This window comes from Hyperolius riggenbachi, chromosome 3 (genome assembly GCF_040937935.1).
Source record: "Hyperolius riggenbachi isolate aHypRig1 chromosome 3, aHypRig1.pri, whole genome shotgun sequence".
NCBI classification, from domain to species: Eukaryota; Metazoa; Chordata; class Amphibia; order Anura; family Hyperoliidae; genus Hyperolius; species Hyperolius riggenbachi.
In genome coordinates this window covers 494,695,689-494,719,974 of record NC_090648.1, presented here as the reverse complement: position 1 = coordinate 494,719,974, position 24,286 = coordinate 494,695,689, and the positions used below count along the sequence as shown (strand labels likewise).

Genomic DNA, 24,286 nt, shown 5'->3' with positions numbered 1-24,286 from the left:
GGTAGGTGCCCCCAGTATAGGTTAGCCAGGTAGGTGCCTCCAGTATAGGTTAGCCAGGTAGGTGCCCCCAGTATAGGTTAGCCAGGTAGGTGCCCCCAGTATAGGTTAGCCAGGTAGGTGCCTCCAGTATAGGTTAGCCAGGTAGGTGCCCCCAGTATAGGTGAGCCAGGTAGGTGCCTCCAGTATAGGTTAGCCAGGTAGGTGCCCCCAGTATAAGTTAGCCAGGTAGGTTCCCCACATTACAGGTTAGACAGGTAGGTTTCCCATATTACATGTTAGCCAGGTAGGTGCCCTCAGTATAAGTTAGCCAGGTAGGTCCCCCCAGTAGAAGTTAGCCAGGTAGGTGCCCCCAGTATAGGTTAGCCAGGTAGGTCCCCCCAGTAGAAGTTAGCCAGGTAGGTGCCCCCAGTATAGGTTAGCCAGGTAGGTTTCCCCAGTATAGGTTAGCCCGGTAGGTGCCCCCAGTATAAGTTAGCCAGGTAGGTCCCCCAGTAGAAGTTAGCCAGGTAGGTCCCACAGTAGAAGTTAGCCAGGTAGGTGCCCCCAGTATAGGTTAGCCAGGTAGGTTCCACACATTACATGTTAGCCTAATAGGTTTCCCCAGTATTGCCAGCCTGCACCCCTACCCCCCCCCCCCCCCCCTGCTAATTTACCTTCTCGAAGCACCAGGCAAGAGAGGAGAGCAGCTCCCGCAGCAGCGCGTATGCCAGAAGTATGTACGGTAAGTAAGTACTGTACTTCCGGTATAGGCGCTGCTATGGGAACGGCTCTTCTCTTTTCACTGCGGCGCTGCTGGTCGCCGCTAATCTGAGGTCTGGAAGTGGGCGAGGGGGAATCAGGACTGTCCTGCAGTAGGTGGCCGCCACTTGTTTCAAGAAGGTAAGCGAGCGGTGGCTGGGGAGGGAGGGGGCCGGATGCCGTCTGACGTCACTTGATGCACGTCAATTCAGGTGGCATCATGGGCTGACCAGCCCTGATCAGGACTTTCTGTCTCAGTTCCCCGCATGCAGGCAGCAGAGTCATGACTAGAACAAGCACGCCACCAGTGGAGTCACTGCTATTAGACAGATATGGACACTCACCATCTTCCTGATGGCTGTATTTGAGTGAGTTGCAGCAGTTGAAATAATTTCCAGAGACTCTAGGAGATAACAAAAAATACAGAAATTAGTCTGTAGACTACAAAGTGATACTGTAATTACACTGTACTTAAACAGGACCACACTGTAAGCACATGCAAATGTAAGCTGCTACTCCGTGTCTGCACTGATATTAAACTAGCTGCAGTGTGTGCTGATCTCTGCTACCTCCAGTATGAACAGTATAAGCTTTTACTCTGTGCATGTACTGATAGTAAACTAGCTGCAGTGTGTGCTGATCTCTGCTACTTCCAGTATGTACAGTATACCGGTAAGCAGTTATTCTGTGCCTGTACTGATAGTAAAGTACCTGTAGTGTGTGCTGATCTCGACTACCCTTACTATGTACAGTATAAGCCGTTGCTCTGTGCCTGTACTGATAGTAAACTTGCTGCAGTCTGTGCTGATCTTGGCTACCTCCAGTATGTACAGTATATGCTATTTCTCTGAGCCTGTACTGATAGTAAACTAGCTGCAGCGTGTGCTGGTCTCTGCTGCTCCATTATGTACAGTATAAGCTGTTACTCTGTGCCTGTACTGATAGTAAACTAGCTGCAGTGTGTGCTGATCTCTGCTGCTCCATTATGTACAGTATAAGCTGTTACTCTGTGACTGTACTAATAGTAAGCTAGCTTCAGCATGTGCCGATCTCTGCTGCCTTCAGTATGTACAGTATAAACTTTTACTCACTTTTACTCTCTGTCTGTACTGATAATAAACTACCTGTAGTATGTGCTGATCTCTGGCTGCCAATTAACCAGACTGTCCAGTTCAAACTCCTAACCCTAACCTACAAAGCTCTCCACAATCTCTCTCCCTGGTACATATCCTCACTAATTTCCAGATACAAACCCAATCGCAATCTCAGATCTGCACATGACTTTCTATTATCCTCCTCTAGAATCACTTCCTCTCATTCACATATACAAGATTTTGCATGTGCTTCACTCCTCCTCTGGAATGCCCTTCCACAACACTTCTGTCACTCTCCAACCTTTACCTTTAAACTCTCTCTCAAAACTAACTTTTTCCAACAAGAATACGCTCTCTATTAGGCCACTTCCCCTTTGTCCATTGTCCTAAGGCCAAGTTGCACTCCTCCTGGATAGCCTAAAACACACTGGCCCATATGCAATGAACTTTTTCTCCTAAGTTTTCTCCTAGGTGATATTTTTAAACTTGTCATTAAAATGCTGTTTAAAGAGACACTGAAGCGAAAAAAATATATGATATAATGAATTGGTTGTGTACTATGAATAATTACTAGAAGATTAGCAGCAAAGAAAATGTTCTCATATTTTTATTTTCAGGTATATAGTGTGTTTTCTAACATAGCATCATTCTCTAATATGTGCAGATTACACAACACTCAGCATTCAAATGATTCTTTCAGAGCAGTCTGTGAAGTAATGACCTCTCCTCTGGCAGAGAAAAAGAAAACTGTTCACTTGCAGTTGAGATAATAAAAGTCAGATAACAGCCCTCTCCACGACTTTGAAAGTCGTAGAGATTAATGGCTTGTTTGCATAGAGATAACAACTGGAGTTCCTTAACTCTTCCTGTACTGGAAACAATTAGACTGATGGATCTGATCTTAATGTTTATTCGTAATGATTATTACAAATCATAATATCATAAAATTTTTTTCGCTTCAGTGTCTCTTTAAGCCACCAGAACACAAGAAGATAATTTTGATAGTACTTTTTCACCTACTTTTTGGTACTTTTATTTTTAGTTGAAAAGTACTGAAAAGTTATTTTATATTGAAGATGAAAAATTATCTCCCTGGAGAAAACTCCCTGAAAAAGTGAATTGCACATGGCCCACTGCCTCTAGGTATGTTTATTGTATACCACCCTACCTCTTGTTTCCCCCCTATTCCTTTAGATTGTAAGCTCAGAGGGGCAGGGCTCTCTCACCCTTTTGTATCTTGGAAATCATTTTACATTTTATTCATAATGTTATTTTTGTCACTGTAATGACCATATCTGTATTTTGTATATTAGTGTATTTCTATTGTCAGTATTATTATGTACCCCATGTTCATTTCTTACTTTGTACAGTGCCATGGAATATGTTGGCGCTTTATAACTCAAATATTAATAATAATAATATTGAAGATATAATAGGTAAGACGGTGCATAATCGGATTGGTGGCGGATATCCTGCATGGTGGGATTTTGCGGCAGTGGTAATGTGTTCCTATATAAACAGACAGAAAGCAGCCAATGGGGAGGCTAGAATATTGTGGGGGCGGTCTTACTCTCGGCGTCGGATCTGTCGGCGGAATCTTGCGGTAGTTTTCGGAGATAATCCTTCACCAGCATCTCGTATCTCGGAATCCTCTGGATCGGTCCTAGCATGTGATGCTGCAAGGTGAGATTCCCGCTCATTCCTTGTCTCTGAAACACAAATAACATTATCGTCATCACGTGACTTTACTGCAGCCCCTGCCTCTGTCATGTGACAGGGAAGAGCTACACAGAGCATTTCTGAGGTAAACATCCATAGATTTATGTAAAATGTCAAGATTTGCATAAAATCGCCATTTGAACGTCTCAGCAAGATCAGCAGAACTCAGCAGCACTGAAGCTGGGAGTGACCTGAGCTCTCTCCAGTCCTCCCCTTCTCTTATGGTGTTATCAGAGCTCTATTCAATGAATTATTGTTGCTTGCAGAACTGGAATCCCAGGTTCTGTTCCTAACCAGGACAATATATTATGGCAATTATTGTAGGTTATCTACTTTACCCAGAATATAGCAGTGACATTAGAATGTGGAAGGGATATTAGCAAGTAGGAGGGACATTAGCAAGTGGGAGGGACATTAGCAAGTGGGAGGGACATTAGCAAGTGGGAGGGACAATAGCATGTGGGAGAGGAGGTGAAGGGGAGGAAGGAGGAGGGATGGGGGAAAGAAAAAAGGGGTGGGGGAAAGGGGGAGCGGACAGGTGTAGGGAAAGGGGTCGGGAACTCGCTGCAGATAAGGGTGTTACCTGGATCTCTTCAACAGTGTGTTTAAACTGCACCGACCGCTCCATCCAAGTCTTCACCGTTTCGTTGGCGTTGTCGAAATTCCTGACATACTCGGCGTACATCTTCAGGAACGGTGCCAGCTTCAGCAGAATGTCTCCGATTCTGGGGTCGTCGGACCTGTGAGAGAGAATTGAACACCTCAGTAGGAATGCAGCGAGCGACATGTGCGACATAGCTGCGGCGGCCGACTGGAGTCGTGAGCTGAATTCTGCAACCCTCTGAGCCTGGATATCGCTTCACAGAGACTGGCTGACATCCGTGCAGTGTGAAAATGAATGGGAGAGAAACACTCTTCCTCCCCCCCCCCCCACTAATTCGGGGGGTAAGACGGCTGCAGCCTGAATCCAACTCTTACATCAATAAATTGGTCTCGGCCCTCGAGGCCTCACCAGCACCAGGATTCACCCTGCGTGACACAACAGTGAAGTTCCTACTGTATGCAGATGACCTCATATTGCTATTGCCAACAGAGAATGGTCTACAAGACAGCCTAGATATCCTGGTGTCCCAGAAGAAATACACAAGGTCGGCCCAGAGCCCATCTGTAACGATCGGTGTCAGCACGCAGAGAGAATCTGATTATTGGTGATCTGCAGTATCACCAAGAATACAGATATATACCTGATTATTGATGATCTGCAGAATCACCGATAATACAGATATATTACTAATCTCTGGACACCTATGTATATAAGAGTGTTTGGTGTAACAGTAATACTTTGAGAAACACACCTGATGAGCAGGTAAACTTTGGCAGTATAGGCAATACTGCTTTTAGAGAGTACAGGAACCTTCCCGCACCCTGAGACTCTCCAAGGGGTGGAGTCAGGCTGGAGGTAGGAAGGACCAGAGACTGAGTGACACCTGAAGGTGGATGTCACTGACTGATCTTGGAGACTATCTCTTAGATGGAGAGAGATAGCTCTCGAGGTCGGGCAAGCCAGGTCGGCAACACACAGACAGATAAAGTACAAAGACAGAAGGCTGATTCGGTATCCAAGTCAGGCAGGGTTTGGCAACGTGATATCAGATATGCGTGGTACCGAATCAGAAAGCAGAGGGATAGTCAGGAAAGCAACAGGTCATAACAAATAACAAACAATGCCTAGTCTTGGGTGTGAGGTCCGTGGTCTCTACACCCTGGAACTAGTCTGATGTATAACAGAATGATAATACAAGTTCCCTAGTCTTGGGTGTGAGGTCCGTGGTCTCTACACCCTGGAACTAGTCTGAAGTATAACAGAATGATAACACAAGAAACTGGCTCAGTGTGAATTCCCAGGTCCTCTTGGTTCAAACACACTGTTGGATCTGACTAAGGTCTGAGTGCTTCCACGTAGTGATCGCAACGGCAGACAACTTGAGAATGGCCAGCAGTAACTATATATAGTGCATTGCTCTCTGGCGCCACCCTGAAGTGATCAACCAATGGCTACCAGCTCTGAGGTCAGCTGACCGGCCTGGTCAGCTGATCCCTCCTTGGCCATCATAAAAGTTCTGCCTTTGTATTCCTAAACCTGTGTGAACTAACAGGCTCAGCCACACTAGCTGCACGCTGCTGCATGCAAACCGCCGCGCTGGACGCAGAACCAGACGCCTTAATGTCGTTACATGCGGCGGATTTTCCGCGTCCTGCCATGTCACTAGATGCACGCTTCCGCGTACAGACCGCCGCATTGTACGCGGAATCAGCCGCCTTGCTGTCAGTACATGCGGCGGCTTTTCCGCGTTTTTACTCTCAGTGACTGTAACATCAGCAGAACTGACAAATATACCTACCTTGGCCTGGAAATCAATCTGGAAGCCTTAAATCAGCCATAGAGGCCTTACAAGCCAAAGCTTGCCAAACGTTCTATGCCATCAGGAAAGAACTGTACTACCTGAAAACCACCAGTAAAGGTCTGGCAGAAAGTCTTTGACAGTGTCATCACCCCAATCCTACTCTACAAAAGTATGGACCCCATCACCTATCCAGATCAATCAAAATGGGAATCTAACCCAACTGAAATATTCCACCTGGAATTCCGTAAACACCTCCTTCATGTCCATCGGAGTACCTCAAACATTGCCTGCCGAGCTGAGCTGGATAGATTCCCATTATTGCTGGAGATACAGAAGAGAGTGCTGGCATGCTGCTCAATATTCTCTCATGTGTTCCTCCAGGACTGGCAGTGAAAACAAGCCCCACCCCTAATCAGTGATCTCTGGCCTATCCCATTCCCAGCTGTTCACTATTATCTCATGCATTACTCCAGGGCTGGCAGTAAGAAGGAATCGTTTCCCCTTCCCCCATCAATTAACTCTGGCCTCTCCATGCTGCTCACCATTCACTCATGCATTCCTCCAGGGCTGGCAGTTAGAAGACAAGCCCCACCCCATCAGTGATCTCTGGCCCTTCCTAGCTTCTCACCATCCTTTCATGTGTTCCTCCAGGGCCAAAGGTAAGAAGATCAAGTCCCAACCCCCAATCTGAAATATGTGGCCTCTACCAGATGATCACCATCCATTCATTCATATGTTTCTCCAGGGCCAGCAGTAAGGACACGCCCTATATGGGATCTGTGGCCTCTCCTGGATGCTCACCTTCCTTTCATGTGTTCCTCAGGGGCAAGTAGTAAGGACAAGTCGACACCCCCCATCAGTGATATGTGGCCTCTGTCGCCTGCTCACCATCCTTTCATGTGTTTCTCAAGGGCCGCAGTAAGAAGGGCAGGCCCACAACCCCCCATCAGTGATTTGTGACCTTTCCCTTCTGCTCACCATGCTTTCATGCGTTCCTCCAGAGCTGGCAGTGAGAAGGACAAGTCCCACCCACTCAATCAGCGATCTCTGGCTTCCCCCAGCTGCTTACCATTCTTTCATGTGTTCCTCCAGGGCCGGCAGTAAGAAGGTTTAGTCCCACCCACTCAATCAGCGATCTTTGGCTTCTCCCAGTCGCTTACCATTCTTTCATGTGTTCCTCCAGGGCCGGCAGTAAGAAGGACAAGTCCCACCCACTCAATCAGCGATCTCTGGTTTCCCCCAGCCGCTTACCATTCTTTCATGCGTCCCTCCAGGGCCGGCAGTAAGAAGGTTTAGTCCCACCCACTCAATCAGCGATCTCCGGTTTCCCCCAGCCGCTTACCATTCTTTCATGCGTCCCTCCAGGGCCGGCAGTAAGAAGGACAAGTCCCACCCACTCAATCAGCGATCTCTGGCTTCCCCCAGCCGCTTACCATTCTTTCATGCGTCCCTCCAGGGCCGGCAGTAAGAAGGACAAGTCCCACCCACTCAATCAGCGATCTCTGGCTTCCCCCAGCCGTTTACCATTCTTACATGCGTTCCTCCAGGGCCGGCAGTAAGAAGGTTTAGTCCCACCCACTCAATCCGCGATCTCTGGCTTCCCCCAGCCACTTACCATCCTTTCATGCGTTCCTCGAGGGCTGGCAGTAAGAAGGTTTAGTCCCACCCACTCAATCAGCGATCTCCGGTTTCCCCCAGCCGCTTACCATTCTTTCATGCGTCCCTCCAGGGCCGGCAATAAGAAAGATGAGTGGAAGCTGTGGATGGAGGAGATGTTGGAAAATATCTTCTGAGGAACATCTACAGGGAAGGAACCTTTCTTTGCCTCGTTACTCAGGGCTGTGCTAAATGTCTGCAGAGGGAAAAGAGAACAGAGATCAGAGAAGAACGCAAACTTACAACCAAACGTCTACCGCCAGAACATTATCAATATGCCAACTGCAGGGTAAGCTCCGCCTCTTCTAGTGATAAGCCCCGTCCAGCCATTTAACTGCCCAGTAAGAAATCCTCCAAGGCTTTGGTTAGGGCCGGATTTCTACTCTTTACCGCCCTAGGCCATTGTCACCAGACGCCCCCCCCCTTTAGTATAGATAGGGAGATGACCCCTCCCCCCTTCCCTCCAGTATAAGTAGCCAGATGACCCCTCCCCCCTTCCCTGCAGTATAAGTAGCCAGATGACTCCCTTAAGCCCTCCTTTTCCCACTCCCTCCCTTTCAGTATAGGTAGCCAGCTCGCCTGCACAGCAGTAGGAGAACAGAGGCGCCAGCAGGATAAAAGTGGATAAAAACTTTAAAATTTGCTGGGAGGAAGTGGTGGACTTACCTCCATAAAGCAGACACGAAAGACTGTCTGAATAGTAGTCACATTTATTAATTAGTACCCCAAAACAGTGCAACGCGTTTCGCAGGCCCAGCCCGCTTCATCAGGCAATAAAAATGGGGACAAGACTGTAGACAAGAGACAGTACATTATGCTATAGTAAATTCTGCAAATTTGCATATTAATATATTGCATATCATAAAGCATACCATATGAAATAAATAGCTTCGTGGAGATGGCATAAAAGAGTTGGGTGTGCAAGTAGACAATAGGGGGTAGAGGCTATGGTGCTCGTGATAGTAATGGGCTATGGGGTGTTATTTTACACAGATTTGCAATGAGTGGTATTGGTAATGGAAAAGGGTATATGTCAGCAAGAGTAATGGGTAATAGAGCATTGAGAAGAGAACAGGGGGCCAGAAATACAGGGTAAAGTGTGCAAATAAAATAACATAAAGAACTCACCAGAATTTCAGCAATAGCAGGTGTAGCGCCTCAGTGAAGTGGTGAGGACGCTCAGCTCCTTATATATACAGGTTCTTGCTAAAAGGGCCAATTAGATGTATGGGAGGTATTTGGTGGGCGGGGTTAGGGTGAGTGTGCGAGCAGCCAATGGGCTCTCGCCACCTGTGTTCAGTGAATTGGGTTTTTGGGAAGGGTGGGTGGGGTTAGGGCGGGCTTGTGAGTAGCCAATGGGCTCTCGCCACCTGTGTTCGGTGTATTGGGTAGTTGGGGGGCGGATACAGGTATCATGGTTACCAAATGTGCAGCTGAATAGTGTACTAGCTGAATAGAGTACTGGTTAAGGGCACTGCCTTTGACATGGGAGACCAGGGTTCAAATCCCGGCCGGGGCATTATCTACTCATTGGTGTTTGGATGCTGTAAATGGGCAAAAGAATAAATTAAGTAAAAAAGAATATGCAAAGGTCTTTTTCAAGATTTAAATAAATATAATGATTCGATCCAGTGGGAATAAAATTAGTATATTTGACAGAGGGATTGATGTGTAAAAGTATTTAGCTGCCATCTAGTGGACCAAAAAGTTATGACCCGGTCCTAAGACACAAGCATCAATAGACATGTAAGAGCAACATAAAAATTAATAGAATAAATAGACATGTAAAAGCACCATAAAAATTAATAGAAACATACTGCACACCACAACAGCCTTCAGTGTCACTCATTTCTCTCCAGTGTCCAAGCTTCCTCTTCCTTTCTGTCTCCAATGCTGCCCAAGTCCATAGCCGCCCGCCCCAATGCAAACATGAACAGAGAGCAAGATGGCTGCTGCACAGGCAGCTGGCAGCAGAGTACTGCGCTCAGGCGCTCGCTTCATCTCCCTGCATTGCAGCATTTGCTGCTTTGGTGCCCTTGCTTCTGTGGTGCCCTAGGCCATGGTCTAGGCGGCCTTGGCCTAAATCCAGCCCTAGCTTCAGTTATAGGTCGGTCAATACACTGAATATTTATCTCATGAAAGGATGGCTGGTGATTGTTCTGGGTGACATTTTTGTTGCTGCATCAAAACCTGTTCTGTTTGAGAGGGAGCAGCAGAGTGTGCGCAGAAGGCACTCATCAATAGTGGTTATTGCTATAAGTTTTAGTGATCTCAGCAGAACACCAAACATGGGGGGGGGGTGAAGGGATTGCTGTATAAAGCTAGATTTTCACCTAAAATGCTCATGTATTATAAACTGTGGTAACAAAATCTAGCAAGTTTACATAGGTAAGGTAAACCCAAGGTGACAGGGATATGGATGCTGCCATATTTATTTCCTTGTAAACCATACCAGTTGCCAGGCAGTTCTCCTGATCCTCTGTCTCTAATACTTTTAGCCATAGAACCTAAACAAGCATGTAGCAGATCAGGTTCTCTGACTCAGTTGACTCAGGTGTTACTGGATTAGCCATATGCTTGTTCCAGGGTTTTGACTCAGACACTACTTATGCCAGAAGATAAACAGGGCTGCCAGGCAACTGGCATTGTTTACAAGGAAACAAATACGGCAGCCTCCATATCCCTCTCACCTTGAGTTTCCTTTCACAGGAGAATGAAGCAAGGGATCACCATGATGACAGGACAGGTCTTGTTTGACTAACATGCTCAGCTTTTATGAGGTGGTCAATGCTAGAGTGGGTATTGAGAAAGCTGTAGATGGGATATACTTCAATACTGTTCCCCACAACAGTCTGGCGCAGAAGTTGAGGATGCAAGGACTAGGGGACAGTCTGTGTGCATGGATAAGGAGATGAAGTAGAAAGTAATGTTGCTATTGTGCAGAATTATCAACTCTCAGGAAGATAGTGACCTATCTTCAGAAGGATCTGGGTAGGATGGCTATATGGGCACATCAATGGAGATGAAATTCAAGAGGTCACGAAAATCTTAAAATTTAAAACACATACAAATAAGAAGTACATTGAGCTATTCATTACTTCTCTCCTATGTTGCTGTCACTAACAGTAGGTAGTTGAAATCTGACATTACCGACAGGTTTTGGGCTAGTCCATCTCTTCATGGGGGACCTTCAGCATGGCCTTTATTCTTTATAAAGACATTCCCTGAAAAAGATATATACAAAGATGCTGGCCAGCTTCCCTGCTCGCTGCACACTTTTTTTGCCAGTTGGACGGAGCAACTGCCATTTAGTAAGTGCTTTAAAAATAAAGAAAACCCCGATAACCCCCATAAGAAGATGGACTAGTCCAAAATCTGTCGGTAATTTCAGATTTCTACTACTTACTGTAAGAGACAGCAACATAGGAGAAAAGTAATTTATGGCTCCTTTAACTCCAGAAGAAATGTACTTCTTATTTGTATATGTTAACATGTATTTAAAATTTTAAAATTTTCATGACAGAGGTCCTTTAAACAGTTATGCATCTTGGCGGTACTAACAGCCTAGCATTTTACAGAATACACGGGATGCAGATGGTGACATCAAACTTGGAGAAAGACTTGGGAGTACTGGTTGACAACAATTAATCGTATTCAATGCCAAGCTGCTGCAGCTAAAGCAAATATAATGTTGGGATGCATTAAAAGGGAAATAAAAATTCAGGATGCTAGCATAATACTAGCGCTGTTTAACTCTCTAGTAAAGAATATACTACTAATCTGGAATATGGTAGTCCGTTCTGGGCACCACATTACAGGAAAGATATTGAAGTTTTGAAGCAGTTGTGGAGACGAGCAACAAAACTATTTAGGTTTGTACATCAGATAACTTCTGAAGGACAAAACCATTCTTAAGAGCAGAACTTATGTTATTCCAGTTTAGCACCTGACGTTCGCACATCACGTAGTTCTCCTTTAAGATTTGTTAGGAGATTTAATAATACAACAGATATGGTTCTAGATGGAATATAATAGTTACTGAAGCTGCACTTGGGTTATAAGGGACGGATGAGCGAGCCGGGTATACAGAGAGCAGCTGCCTCACCTGCAGGAGTTCCAGGCGGTTGACGTAGGTCTCCTCCGTCTGCAGCAGCTCATTGGCGATGTTGTGCAGCTTCTCCTCGTTGGTTTCCTGGAAGAGAGGAAAGAATTATTATAAAGTTATGAGAAGAGAAACAACAAGACTGTAGCCAGCAGGACATCCGAAAATCCCTTCCCCAATCAGACGGCTGCCATTTTCCCGGCTCTGCTAGTGACAATCCAGAACCTCAGGAACTCTGCCCTGATTGCCGAACAGGGCGGCTGTGAAAGGGCCAGAGCACTCACACGTGTGCGTGTCCGTGTGGTCTGATCCGGCCCCCGAGTGCTCCTCCCACTGCAACATTTCTACATTGCCGCACCACGCTTACTGAAACCACACCCATGGCATCTCGGGATACTGTAGGGGTGATCTGTGACTTCACCATTTATTCGGAGCGGAGGCATGAGTCACAAACCGCCCCTGCAGTATCCTGAGATGCCATGGGTGTGGTTTCAGTGAACGTGTTGCGGCAACATGGAAATGATGCAAGGCTCCCGGGATGGGTGGCTGTGGGAGGAGCCTACTGGAGTAGAAACCCGCTCTGTGTGCTTCGTACCTGGCCAGCCACATGGTGGCTTTGTGGGAACATGTACTTGAAGACCCTTTTGCTGCAGATTTCAGGGGAAGGTGTTTACAGTTGGGCTAATGCAGGGAGGCATACTGTAGTTTGAATAAATCCTGAATTTAAAGAGGAACTCCAGTGAAAATAATGTAATAAAGTGCTTCATTTTTACAATAATGAGGTATAAATGATTTAGTCAGTGTTTGCCCATTGTAAAATATTTTAAATCCCTGATTTATATTTTGACATTAATTACATGGTGACATTTTTACTGCTGGCAAGTGATGTAGCTGTTGCTTGCTGTTTTGGCAGTTGGAAACAGCTGTAAACAGCTATTTCCCACAATGTAACAGGGTTCACAAACAGGAAACTGCCAGGAGTACCACGGTCCTCAGAGTTTCTTGTGGGAGGGGTTTCACCACAATATCAGCCATACATCGCCCCCTGATGGTCTGTTTGTGAAAAGGAATAGATTTCTCATGTGAAAGGGGGTATCAGCTACTGATTCGGATAAAGTTCAATTCTTGGTCGGAGTATCTCTTTATAGCTGCATAGAGGGCAGGGGCATAACTAGAGGGAAGCAGCCCCTGTCATGGGGGGGGAGGGGGGTCACAGAGCTGTAGGGGGGACCAATTACTAACCTTCCCTTCCTCCGATACAGGGGACTATACTTCAGATCAGGTGTTTTGTGGCCATGCTTGTTTTATGACCCTTGTGAGATGGACCCCAAGGCCATGAAGGGCACCAACGGGAGGCAAGGGAAGCAGTTTGAACATTGGGGGCTCAGTGAAGTTTACTGGGGGGGGGGGGGGGGGCTATGAATTTATGAATTGTAGTTGCACCACTGATAGGAGGCCAGATTTTTGTTAACATAAGTGGACTGTGATCACCTTGGCTGATCAGTTTCTAGCCTTGACTACTTTGAACAGTGATGTGGGGTGGGGGTGGGTGGGATTGTTAGATATTGTACATGGCAGTGACGTAAGGTGTGGTAGGGTAGCAGTTACCGATGAGTTAAAGGGGAACTGAAGAGAGAGGTATATGGAGGCTGTCATGTTTATTTCTTTTTAGACAATACCAGTTGCCTGGCAGCCCTGCTGATCCTCTACCTCTAATACTATTAGCCATAGCCCCTGAACAAGCATGCAGCAGATCAGGTGTTTCAGTGGTTCAGACTTATAAGTCTGATCTGACAAGACTAGCTGCATGCTTGTTTCTGGTTTTAATCAGATACTACTGCAGAGAAATAGACCAGCAGGGCTGCCAGGCAACTGGCATTGATTAAAAGGAAATAAACATGACAGCCTCCATATACCTCTCTCTTCAGTTCCCCTTTAAGGTTAGTGTTAGGAGGAGTGAGAGGGTCATATATATTATGTGGAGGGTCCAGACATTCCTGGATCTAAGAGTTCCTCATTTAACCTCTCTATGGTGGTGTGACCAGGTCACTAGATGCCACGTCTGGTCACCAACACTGAATATGGATTTCCACAAAATATTTAAGGAATAAATGTTCTGTAAGACATTTGGTGCAATCTTATGGCGTTGTGGCACCTACTTTAAATTCTCCAGACTGCCTTGGTGTGGAAGACGAGCTGTCATTGTCCTCAGTCTCTTTGTCCCCTGAAGATAATCTCCTCTGGGTTTCGTTGTCTTGGTATCCAAAGTTAGTATGTCCACTATCATCAGGTTTCAAAAGCCGATCCGGTGATTTTGGTATATCACCATTTAATCGGTTCTCTAGTGCAGCTTGGTGTGATGGGGAATATTCCAGCTCCATAGAAGGAAGGGGAGCTGAAGATGCAGAAGAAGGAGAGTCTGGTGGCCTAGCCTTAGAAGCTTGAGGCCTCAGTAGTGGAGATTTGGGGGGTGGAGGAGGCGTCCTCAAACCCTGAGGAGACCTAGGAGGAGGTTCTTGTGTTCTAGAAGGTGCATCTGTTTCCGTCTCTATGCTGACAGAAAGTTTTTCCTGAATCTCGATCATGTCCGGGGTTACAATCCCATTGTACTTTGGTTTTGGCTGGTCCTCATTTAGCTCCAGACTCATGCCTTGCTTCTGGACCAGCGGATGTTCCGTGAATGGTTTCTGCTGGAGAACCACCTTGTGATTGGCTCTGTGGTTAGGTCCATTGCTGAGATCTGGACTTTCTTTCTTGTCGCTGGGGCTGAGAGGTACAAAGGGATAAAAGAAGTATTACAACAAGAGCATTGTGCGATCACATATAATAGTTTCCACCCAGTTGCAAAACAAGTAGACCACCCAGTTACACTATGTAGAATCAGAAGAGGGGGGTAGTAGGAAATGTGCTGTGGGGGGTGGGGGGTGGCGGGGGGAGGGAGGGATAGCAGTAGGGTGGGCTCGGTAGGAGAGGGGGGGCAGTAGGAAAGGGATGGTGGTAGGAGGGGGCAGTAGGGGGGTAGCGGGGTAGCGGGAGAATGGGTTTGGAAGGAGGAGGGGGGCAGAAAGAGAGGGGAGATGGTGGGAGATAGTGATAGGAATTCCGGCTCTTCTCGGAGAATCGGCTCTTCTGAATCGGCCCCCATTAAAGAGCCGGCTATTACGGCTTTCAATTGGCTCTTCATTAAATATCACTGGACACCACTCAGAAATGGAGGAAAAGCCCCGCCCCCGTCTCCATGACAACTCCAGACTGCTTCGCTGACTGGGGCAATCCCTCCTGCTACTGCTCGGCTCCGCCCCATACACTCCTACAAGCTGCAAGAGAAGGACTACATCTCCCAGCATGCCTCAGCGCCCTTAATTACACGGCAAATCAGAGCTGTGTGGGGCGGCTGAGGCATCGGCTCTTTCAAAACTTAGAGCCGGCTCTTGTCGTTCACAGCAAAGAGCCGGCTCTTAGAGCCGGCTCGTTCACGAACGACCCATCACTAGTGGGAGAAGGGGGTGGTAGAAGGGATGGCGGGAGGCAGTAGAGGGGGACATTGCAAGGGTTTTGCGATTGGCTCGCCATTCGATGCCATTATTGAGCCGTGTATGCAGAGTGTAATACATCAGCTCTGTAAGTCGGACCATCATTAATTGTCACATTTGTGATCATTATTCTAAGTTACTAATTAATACTTTTCCGCTTGCCAGGTGACGTTGAAAGTGCATTTTTTGTAGATAAGATAAGAAAACATCTGTGAGAAAACTCAGGATGAAAGTTTATGGAATGAGAGAACTTGTGTAATACCAAGACTGTAAGGCCAGCCGTGCCACGCACATATGTGTGATAACACACACACACACACACACACACACACACACACACACACACACACACACACACACACACACACACACACACACACACACACACACTACACACACACACACACACACACACACACACACACACACAGTACACACACACACACACACACACACACACACACACACACACACACACACAGTACACACACTGTACACACACACACACGCTGTATACACACACACACACACACACACACACACACACACACACACACACACACACACACACACACACACACTTTTCTCCTGGCCTCCAGCCATCAGTAACTATGCCCTTTCTACCCCCTGTAATCCGGCTCTCCCGATACAGAAACAGAGTTCTGCAGAGGAAACGGGTGGTTCCAGGTGTTGGAGTGCCACAGACAGGAAGGGGAAGACCTGGAAGGATGCGCTCATCCTTTACTCCACCCGGACTCCACCACACACCTACAGAAATCCCTTACAGGACACTTCTGCATAATGTTCAGCCAGTAACGTTGTGTAACATCATTCTACACGTACTCAGAGTAACTGGAAAAAAGACAACTAGAAATGTCCCCCTCGGACATGAGACCAGGGGTGGAACCATAAATCTTGGCCCCCTCCAGCAAAATGTAGAGGAGGCCTTCCAGTGTTCACACCCTTTCCCTTGCTTACCCTCCCAGCCTGGGGGCCCCCATCTCACAAGGGCCATAAAACAAGTGTAGCCCTCAGGATCTTCACACCCATAACAAGTGTAGCACAAAAACACCTGATGTAAATGATGGTTCTCTTTACTGGTAGGAGTGAAGTAGTAGTTGGGGTCCCTTACAGCAGTTGCAGGGTCTGCTCCCCTGTAGTTACGTCCCTGCTCGAGACCCCCACAGATATTTCACCACTGTTGCGTAACGGAGATACTGCCAAAGATGTCCCCTTGAGAGATTCATACCGATAGACCCCCCCCCCCACAAGGCCAGACAGATATATCACCACTGTAGGGGGACATTAAGGGGGTTTGGGGTGTATTTGTGGTGTAGCCTGGCACAGGGGGTGGTTAGGAGTGAGGAGGACATTAGGGGGTAGGGGGTGTATTTGGGGTGTAGCCTGGCACAGGAGGTGGTTATGAGGATGGAGGACATTAGGGGGGTTTGGGGTGTATTTGGGGTGTAGCCTGGCACAGGGGGTGGTTATGAGGATGGAGGACATTAGGGGGGTTTGGGGTGTATTTGTGGTGTAGCCTGGCACAGGGGGTGGTTATGAGGATGGAGGGCATTAGGGGGTAGGGGGTGTATTTGGGGTGTAGTCTGGCACAGGGGGTGGTTATGAGTGAGGAGGACATTAGGGGGGTTTGGGGTGTATTTGTGGTGTAGCCTGGAACAGGGGGTGGTTAGGAGTGAGGAGGACATTAGGGGGTAGGGGGTGTATTTGGGGTGTAGCCTGGCACAGGAGGTGGTTATGAGGATGGAGGACATTAGGGGGGTTTGGGGTGTATTTGTGGTGTAGCCTGGCACAGGAGGTGGTGAGGAGTGAGGAGGACATTAGGGGGGTAGGAGGTGTATTTGGGGTGTAGCCTGGCACAGGGGGTGGTTAGGAGTGAGGAGGACATTAGGGGGGTAGGAGGTGTATTTGGGGTGTAGTCTGGCACAGGGGGTGGTTATGAGTGAGGAGGACATTAGGGGGGTTTGGGGTGTATTTGTGCTGTAGCCTGGCACAGGAGGTGGTGAGGAGTGAGGAGGACATTAGGGGGGTAGGAGGTGTATTTGGGGTGTAGCCTGGCACAGGGGGTGGTTAGGAGTGAGGAGGACACTAGGGGGGTAGGAGATGTATTTGTGCAGTTAGGGTTGAGGGTTGAGGCAGCTAGAATGATGTTCTAAGGTCTCTTTATTCCATTAAAGTGAACTCGTGGTGAGAATTATATGGAGGCTGCCATGTTTATTTCGTTTTTAAGCAATACCAGTTGCCTGGCTGTCCTGCTTATCCTCTGCCTTTAAAACGTTCAACCATAGACCCTGAACAAGCATGCAGCAGATCAGGTGTTTTTGAAATTATTGTCAGATCTGAACAGATTAGCTGCATGCTTGTCTCTGGTGTGATTCAGACACTACTGCAGCCAAATAGATCAGCAGTGCTGCCAGGCAACTGGTATTGTTTAAAAGGAAATAAATAGGGCAGCTTCCATATCACTCTCACCTTGGGTTTACTTTAAATGCAAAGCACACATATGGAGGGTTACATGGGGTAACTTACCAACGTCCCAGATGTGGTGGACTGCTGCTAGCAGGAGAGGCAGAGGCGTAGCTTGGGTTTTCAGCACCTGGGGACAAAGACGGTTTTTGCGCCCCCCCCCCCCCCCCTAGATAGAATGTGGTTGTGGCCATGGGTGGAGTCAAATGTTATTTAGATAGCCAGATGTGCCTCCCCCTTCCCCGTCTAGATAGCCAGATGTGCCACCCCCTTCCACCTCCAGATAGCCAGATGTGCCACCCCTTCCACGTCTAGATAGCCAGATGTGCCACCCCCTTCCACCTCCAGATAGCCAGATGTGCCACCCCCTTCCACGTCTAGATAGCCAGATGTGCCACCCCCTTCCACGTCTAGATAGCCAGATGTGCCCCCCTTTTAGATAGCCTTTTTCTGCTGCTGTTAATGCTTATGCACTCCTCTAGAGCACTCTGGGTAGCCTGCACATGGGGATGCAATGGCCATGCTGAGCGCCCTCACAGTGCTGCACCCAGGGACATATGTACCCCCCGCCCTTGCCCACTCATAGCTACTACTCTGAGGGGAATCTAGATATGAACTAAAATATGACTTTTAATGTAAATTTGGGGCCAAGAGATGTTGGTTTATAGTTGAGCTGATACCGTAAACCTACAAATGCCAATTCTAAGTCTCCTGCAGGAAATAGTGGCTGCTGGATCTACAAGTCTCCGTCCAGCGACCGCACAATCCTCACCTGTTCTCAAACCGGCTGATGAGATCGGAGATCTTGGACTTTTCGGCAGACGGTGGGGTTCCTTCATCCATCCTGGGGGGCCGGACCCGGGGGAAGGTCCTGGAGATGGGGCTCTTGTTTTTGTAGGGGGATGGAGAAGGGGGCAGGTCTGCAGGCTTGGGTGGCACTGACAGAAATAAAAGCAAAGAGGAATAATAAAGTAGATGTCATTCTATATGCTACTTTTACACGTGTAACTCCTGCGTTTGCGTTTAGTGACGATCGTAATCAGCTAATTACAATTACGCGAAACTTTATGTGACTTTTCACAATTCCGCCCATACGTAATTACGACTTTTGTGTAATCATTTGTAATTTCGCATCATTTGCTGTATTTTTTGGACTTTCTTTTTCTCCCCCAAAAGTGGGGAAAAAGTCACTGCGTCTTATAGCCCAAATGCAGGGAGGTCCTGACTTGTAAACGGCTGCCAATACCAACCTCCATCCCACCGCAATGTATGGGACTCCCTGTACTGTGCCCATACAGAGGAGGATACAGGGGGACACAAAGGGGCATAGAGGAGGACACAAGGACGACAGATGAGGACACAAGGACGACAGAGGAGGACACAAAGGGGGATAGAGGAGGACACAAAGGGGGATAGAGGAGGACACAAAGGGGCATGGAGGACACAAGGACAGAGGAGGATACAGGGGGACACAAAGGGGCATAGAGGAGGACACAAGGACGACAGAGGAGGACACAAGGAGGACAGAGGAGGACACAAAGGGGGATAGAGGAGGACACAAAGGGGGATAGAGGAGGACACAAAGGGGCATGGAGGACACAAGGACAGAGGAGGATACAGGGGGATACAAAGGGGCATAGAGGAGGACAGAGGAGGACACAAAGGGTACATAGAGGAGGACACAAGGAGGACAGAGGCGGACACATGAGGGACACAGGAGGACACAAGGGGGACAGAGGGAGTACAAAGGGGGCATAATCCACAAGATGCCCCTTCACAATGGATGCATCAGTATATATTAGCCCCCCCAGTTTTTGTCCTCTAAACCTAGGCGCATCTTATGGTCAGGAGCGTCTTATAGTCCAAAAATACGGTACGTGTAATTTTCACGTAATTTCGTGCCGACTTTAGCAGTGAATAGCAAAGCGCCCCCCCACGTGCTACTGTCACCAAAATTGCTATGGTCAAAAAAAGGCGTTGTCGTTTAAGAAAATCGATTTTAAAAATGCAAAGGACAAATGGTTTTTAAACTCTATGTTATGAACCGATAAAGTCAGCACAAAATTACGCAAAAATTACGCAAAATGACTACGCAAACAAACTAAATTAACCTATTTTGGTTCCTGGATGTAGAAACTACGTCCAGGAACCATGCGCGCTCCCGCGGCCGATCGTGCGCGGTAGCCAGGGAATTAATGTATCGGGCTATGGTGCCCGATCACTGATTCCTCTCCCCCGCTGAAAAAGCTACAGCTTCTCTCGGAAGCTGCGCCTTTTCTGGCCGTTCCCTCCCCGATGCGTCACTCTAAGCGTGTGTTACGCTTAGAGTGACGTCATGTAAACAAACTCATGGCCGCCATCTTGTGGCCAAAAAGTAATACTACAACTGAAAGTAAAAATAAATTAAAATGAACACACATTTACATTATAAATCTATTGTTTACCTCCCACCCTCCCAAAACTACCCATATAAAATGTTTACTATAAAAAAACAAAACATTACAATAAAAAAAACAAAAAACATGTAAATATTTACCTAAGGGTCTAAACTTTTTAAATATCAATGTAAAGATGAAATCTTTCTATATTTTTTTTATTTTAAACTTGTTAATAGTGATAGATGTAAAATGGAAAAAATGCACCTTTATTTACAAATAAAATATTGTCGCCATACATTGTGATAGGGACATAATTTTAACGGTGTAATAACCGGGACATATGGGCATATACAATATGTGAGTTTTAATTATGGAGGCATGTATTATTTTAAAACTATAATGGCTGAAAACTGAGAAATAATGAATTTTTCCCTTTTTTTTCTTATTCTTCCTGTTAAAATGCATTTACAGTAAAGTGGCTCTTAGCAAAATGTACCCCCCAAAGAAAGCCTAATTGGTGGCGGAAAAAACAAGATATAGATCAGTTCATTGTGATAAGTAGTGATAAAGTTATAGGCTAATGAATAGGAGGTGAACATTTCTCACGTGAAAACCACGGAACCTGAATGGGTTAATTGCAATTTTTTCCCCAAATTTTGCATTATTATTTTGCATCGTAATTGCGAATTTTTATGTAAAATTACTTCTATGCGTAATCTCTGTGCTCATTACTAGTTGTGTCACCCTATTTTACCGCAAGGGGCCGGAAAAGCAATGAAAGTCTATGGAGACTTTCACACTTATTGCAGTCTGTTGCGGTGCACTGGAAGTTTCTGATCATACGCAGGGGCAACAGTGAGTTACCGCAAGCACCGCATTTAATAAATGGTGCTTGGGGTAATGGAAGACTATGGGTGACGCACTGTGTGTATACGACGGAGCGCCTTGCTTCGCCCCAGTGATGTACTTCCTGCCCACAACAGGAAGTACATTACTTAGTGGGGGCGGCACCATGCATATGACCCTGTAGGCGCACGCTGCAGCAGGGTCATATGATTGTTGGTTTTTGCATTGCGGTGGGTTTCGACACGAGCACCGCATCCCCACCGCAATGCAAAAAGAGATGTAAAAACAGCCATAACCATTCTTCATCACCCCTCCCTTACCCAGCAATGCACCAATCACAGCACTAAGGAGGAGCTCCGGGCAAACGGATTGCTAGAGAGAGAAGCGGCACCTTTGCTTTTCAGCAGCTAAAGCAAATAAAATTCTGTGATGCACAACACAGAATTTTTATTTTAAAAGGGGTTCTTTACAGTAAGAGTGATGAAAATGTGTTGTGTGTCGGCTCAGCACCCCACCCCCTCATCAGATGCGCTCCCTGAGTGAGCACAGCACCCCATGGCAGCAAGAACATGTTCTGGGTCAGGCTAGTATTTGCTCGGGGATGAGCCCTTGTTACACCATTCTACAGGAGGTGATCTTGTCTCACCGGAGGGTTTCTGGCCTCTCTCGAAGCACTTGATGAACTCCTTGGTTCTTATTCCTGGAGATCGGTCATGGTGAGCGGCGTCCCCCTCCTGCCCCACGAGTTGGTCTGTGCTACCGGAGACCGGCTTCCAGAGGGGAAGGACACGCGGACAGGACACGCTGCTGCCTGCGGATACACAAGACGGGAGACATGTCAGTACAATCACCAAACACAACAATCACTACAATCACCAAACACACCGATCAGTACATCGACAAACAACAATAATTTTTAGCAAAAAGTACCACCCAAAGAAAGCCCAATTTGGTGGTGAAAAACAATGTATAGATCATTTCAGTGTGAGAAGTACCGATAAAGTTATTGGCAGATGAATGGACGCATCGCTGAAAGGTGAAAATTGCTCTGGTTTGTTTTTAAGGGTAAAAACCCTCGGAGGTGAACTGGTTAAGACACGCCTCTAGCCAAGCCCAAACCACACCCCTTGTCATTCATATCACAAGGGATTCAGAAGCAAAAGATGTGGTTTTATCAATCAAAGCACACTTGTCCTCTCTATCATCAGTAGTTCTCCTTCATTTTACTATTTCAAAATTAGAAATTACCAGTATATCAATTTCAATGTTGGGAATAAAAAGTTTAGAGAGACTATTAAACACATTTTTCAGTGGAAACATAGATATATTTACAGAAATCTGTACATCAGTCCTGAAAGAGGGACAAATGAGGAGGAAAAAGGGACAGAGGCACTAGGCTCCCAAAGAGGGACTGTCCCTTCGAAAGAGGGACATTTGGGAGCTGTGAGAACAGAAACCGATACAAAGTGTTACATGACATCGGGGAATCTGAGTTGAAACATTGTATAACAATGATGGCATTGTAGAAGTTCAGGAAGTGAGACCATTTATTGGCCAACAGACAAGGAAAAGTGTAAGCTTTCAGCTAATCAGGCTTCTTCAGACTCTCAAAGTGGATGGGGTGTGTGAGCACTCTGGAGGAAAAGATACAAGAGAGAAAATGGGGGCCCAATGGTGCAGTATGTCCAAGTAACACAATATGTGGAAAGAATTAAGCAAAAGGTCTACTCACAAAGGTGGGTTGCTAGGGGCAACCGACCACTGTCAGCAGGTGGAGACAATGAACCCGACTCCACTCAGGGTGGTCCGTCAGGATCTCAGCTGGTCGCTCTCCTTGATAAAAAGAAGCACTAGGCTTGTGTAAAAACACCGTAGCTAATGCTTATACCCCTTCAACTGGGGACGTTAAGGGGTGGATTTAGCACATATAGGGGCTAAACAGGCGCCCTCGTTAAAAACAACTAAAAAGAAACATGTGAGGTGGCTTACCTCAGAGACAAAATTCTTGTGACAAAGAATTTTTAATAACAATCCTGCAAGCACTAAACACCAGGGAACTGTATAGGAAAGGGTGGGGGCCACTAGACACCAGGGAACTGTATAGGGGAGGGAGGAGGTCCATGAGACACCAGGGAACTGTATAGGGGAGGGAGGAGGACCACTAGACACCAGGGAACTGTGTAGGCCAGGGAGGAGGACCATGAGACACCAGGGAACTGTATAGGGGAGGGAGGAGGACCACTAGACACCAGGGAACTAAATAGGAAAGGGTGGGGGCCACTAGACACCAGGGAACTGTATAGGGGAGGGAGGAGGACCATGAGACACCAGGGAAATGTATAGGGGAGGGAGTAGGACCACTAGACACCAGGGAACTGTATAGGGGAGGGAGGAGGACCATGAGACACCAGGGAACTGTATAGGGGAGGGAGGAGGACCACTAGACACCAGGGAACTGTGTAGGGGAGGGAGAAGGACTACGAGACACCAGGGAACTGTATGGGGGTTGGAGGGGGCCATTCGACACCAGAGAACTTTATAAGGTGGCCAGTAGACACTGAGGTTGGCCCGCGACTAGTTCCCAGTGTTCAATTGGCCCACGTTGTATTTGAGTTTGTCACCCCTAGCCTAGGGCATGAAAAGCTTTTTATACAGCCTTATAATGTGGGTTGTATGCGGCTGGTAAGCCTTATTCCTTTGATTGGTGTCGGGATACGCATCTAATGCTGGGAACTCCAGATAGCCAAGCACAGTGGAAACTACGGATCTGTATTTGCTTTGACCTGTGAGATGTTAGTATTGGGCAGAAGTTGTAGTATTCGGCTTGGGACGGGTTGCTGTGAATCGCAGGATGTTCCGCTATATGTGGAGCACTTTGCTCACTTCTGCTTATTTCTCATCTCTTCTTCACTTTTGTGGTTTTATGCGGAGCGGCGAGCCGGACTTACAGTGAGATCTGCCTTTATGTAGGCTGTGATATTTATTATGAGAGGCTATTAATAGCGAGGTCAGCACAGGAAACGAGAATCAAACCAAAACAGCAAACGCCAAAAGCTGACATTTCACTGCTTAAAGTGACAGGTGTCCAAATCCTGAAGAGCATATATTACTGCCTTATCGCTCCTCGCCTGGGTCCAAACTAATTCTGCCCCATCATCGCTCCTCACCTGGGTCCAAACTAACTCCGCCCCATCATCGCTCCTCACCTGGGTCCAAACTAACTCCGCCCCATCCTCGCTCCTCACCTGGGTCCAAACTAACTCCGCCCCATCATCGCTCCTCACCTGGGTCCAAACTAACTCTGCCTCTCATCGCTCCTCACCTGGGTCCA

General features: G+C 47.1%; 1 protein-coding gene across 5 annotated transcripts in view; it reads right to left on the bottom strand.

Annotated features, from left to right (window-relative positions):
• Window positions 1–24,286, bottom strand: part of FGD4 (FYVE, RhoGEF and PH domain containing 4) — a 160,303-nt gene that overhangs the window by 22,848 nt on the left and 113,169 nt on the right. For 4 of the 5 annotated variants that reach the window (XM_068278248.1, XM_068278249.1, XM_068278251.1 and 1 more), the window contains exons 2-9: window positions 21,602–21,766; window positions 18,504–18,669; window positions 13,874–14,480; window positions 11,718–11,804; window positions 7,663–7,808; window positions 4,135–4,291; window positions 3,403–3,541; window positions 1,083–1,141 (exon numbers count right to left, since the gene is read on the bottom strand). In XM_068278248.1, coding sequence (XP_068134349.1) covers window positions 1,083–1,141; window positions 3,403–3,541; window positions 4,135–4,291; window positions 7,663–7,808; window positions 11,718–11,804; window positions 13,874–14,480; window positions 18,504–18,669; window positions 21,602–21,766 — 1,526 coding nt within the window. Of the gene's footprint in view, window positions 1–1,082; window positions 1,142–3,402; window positions 3,542–4,134; window positions 4,292–7,207; window positions 7,247–7,662; window positions 7,809–11,717; window positions 11,805–13,873; window positions 14,481–18,503; window positions 18,670–21,601; window positions 21,767–24,286 lie in introns of those variants that run through there. The other variant, XM_068278252.1, reaches the window with a different exon arrangement.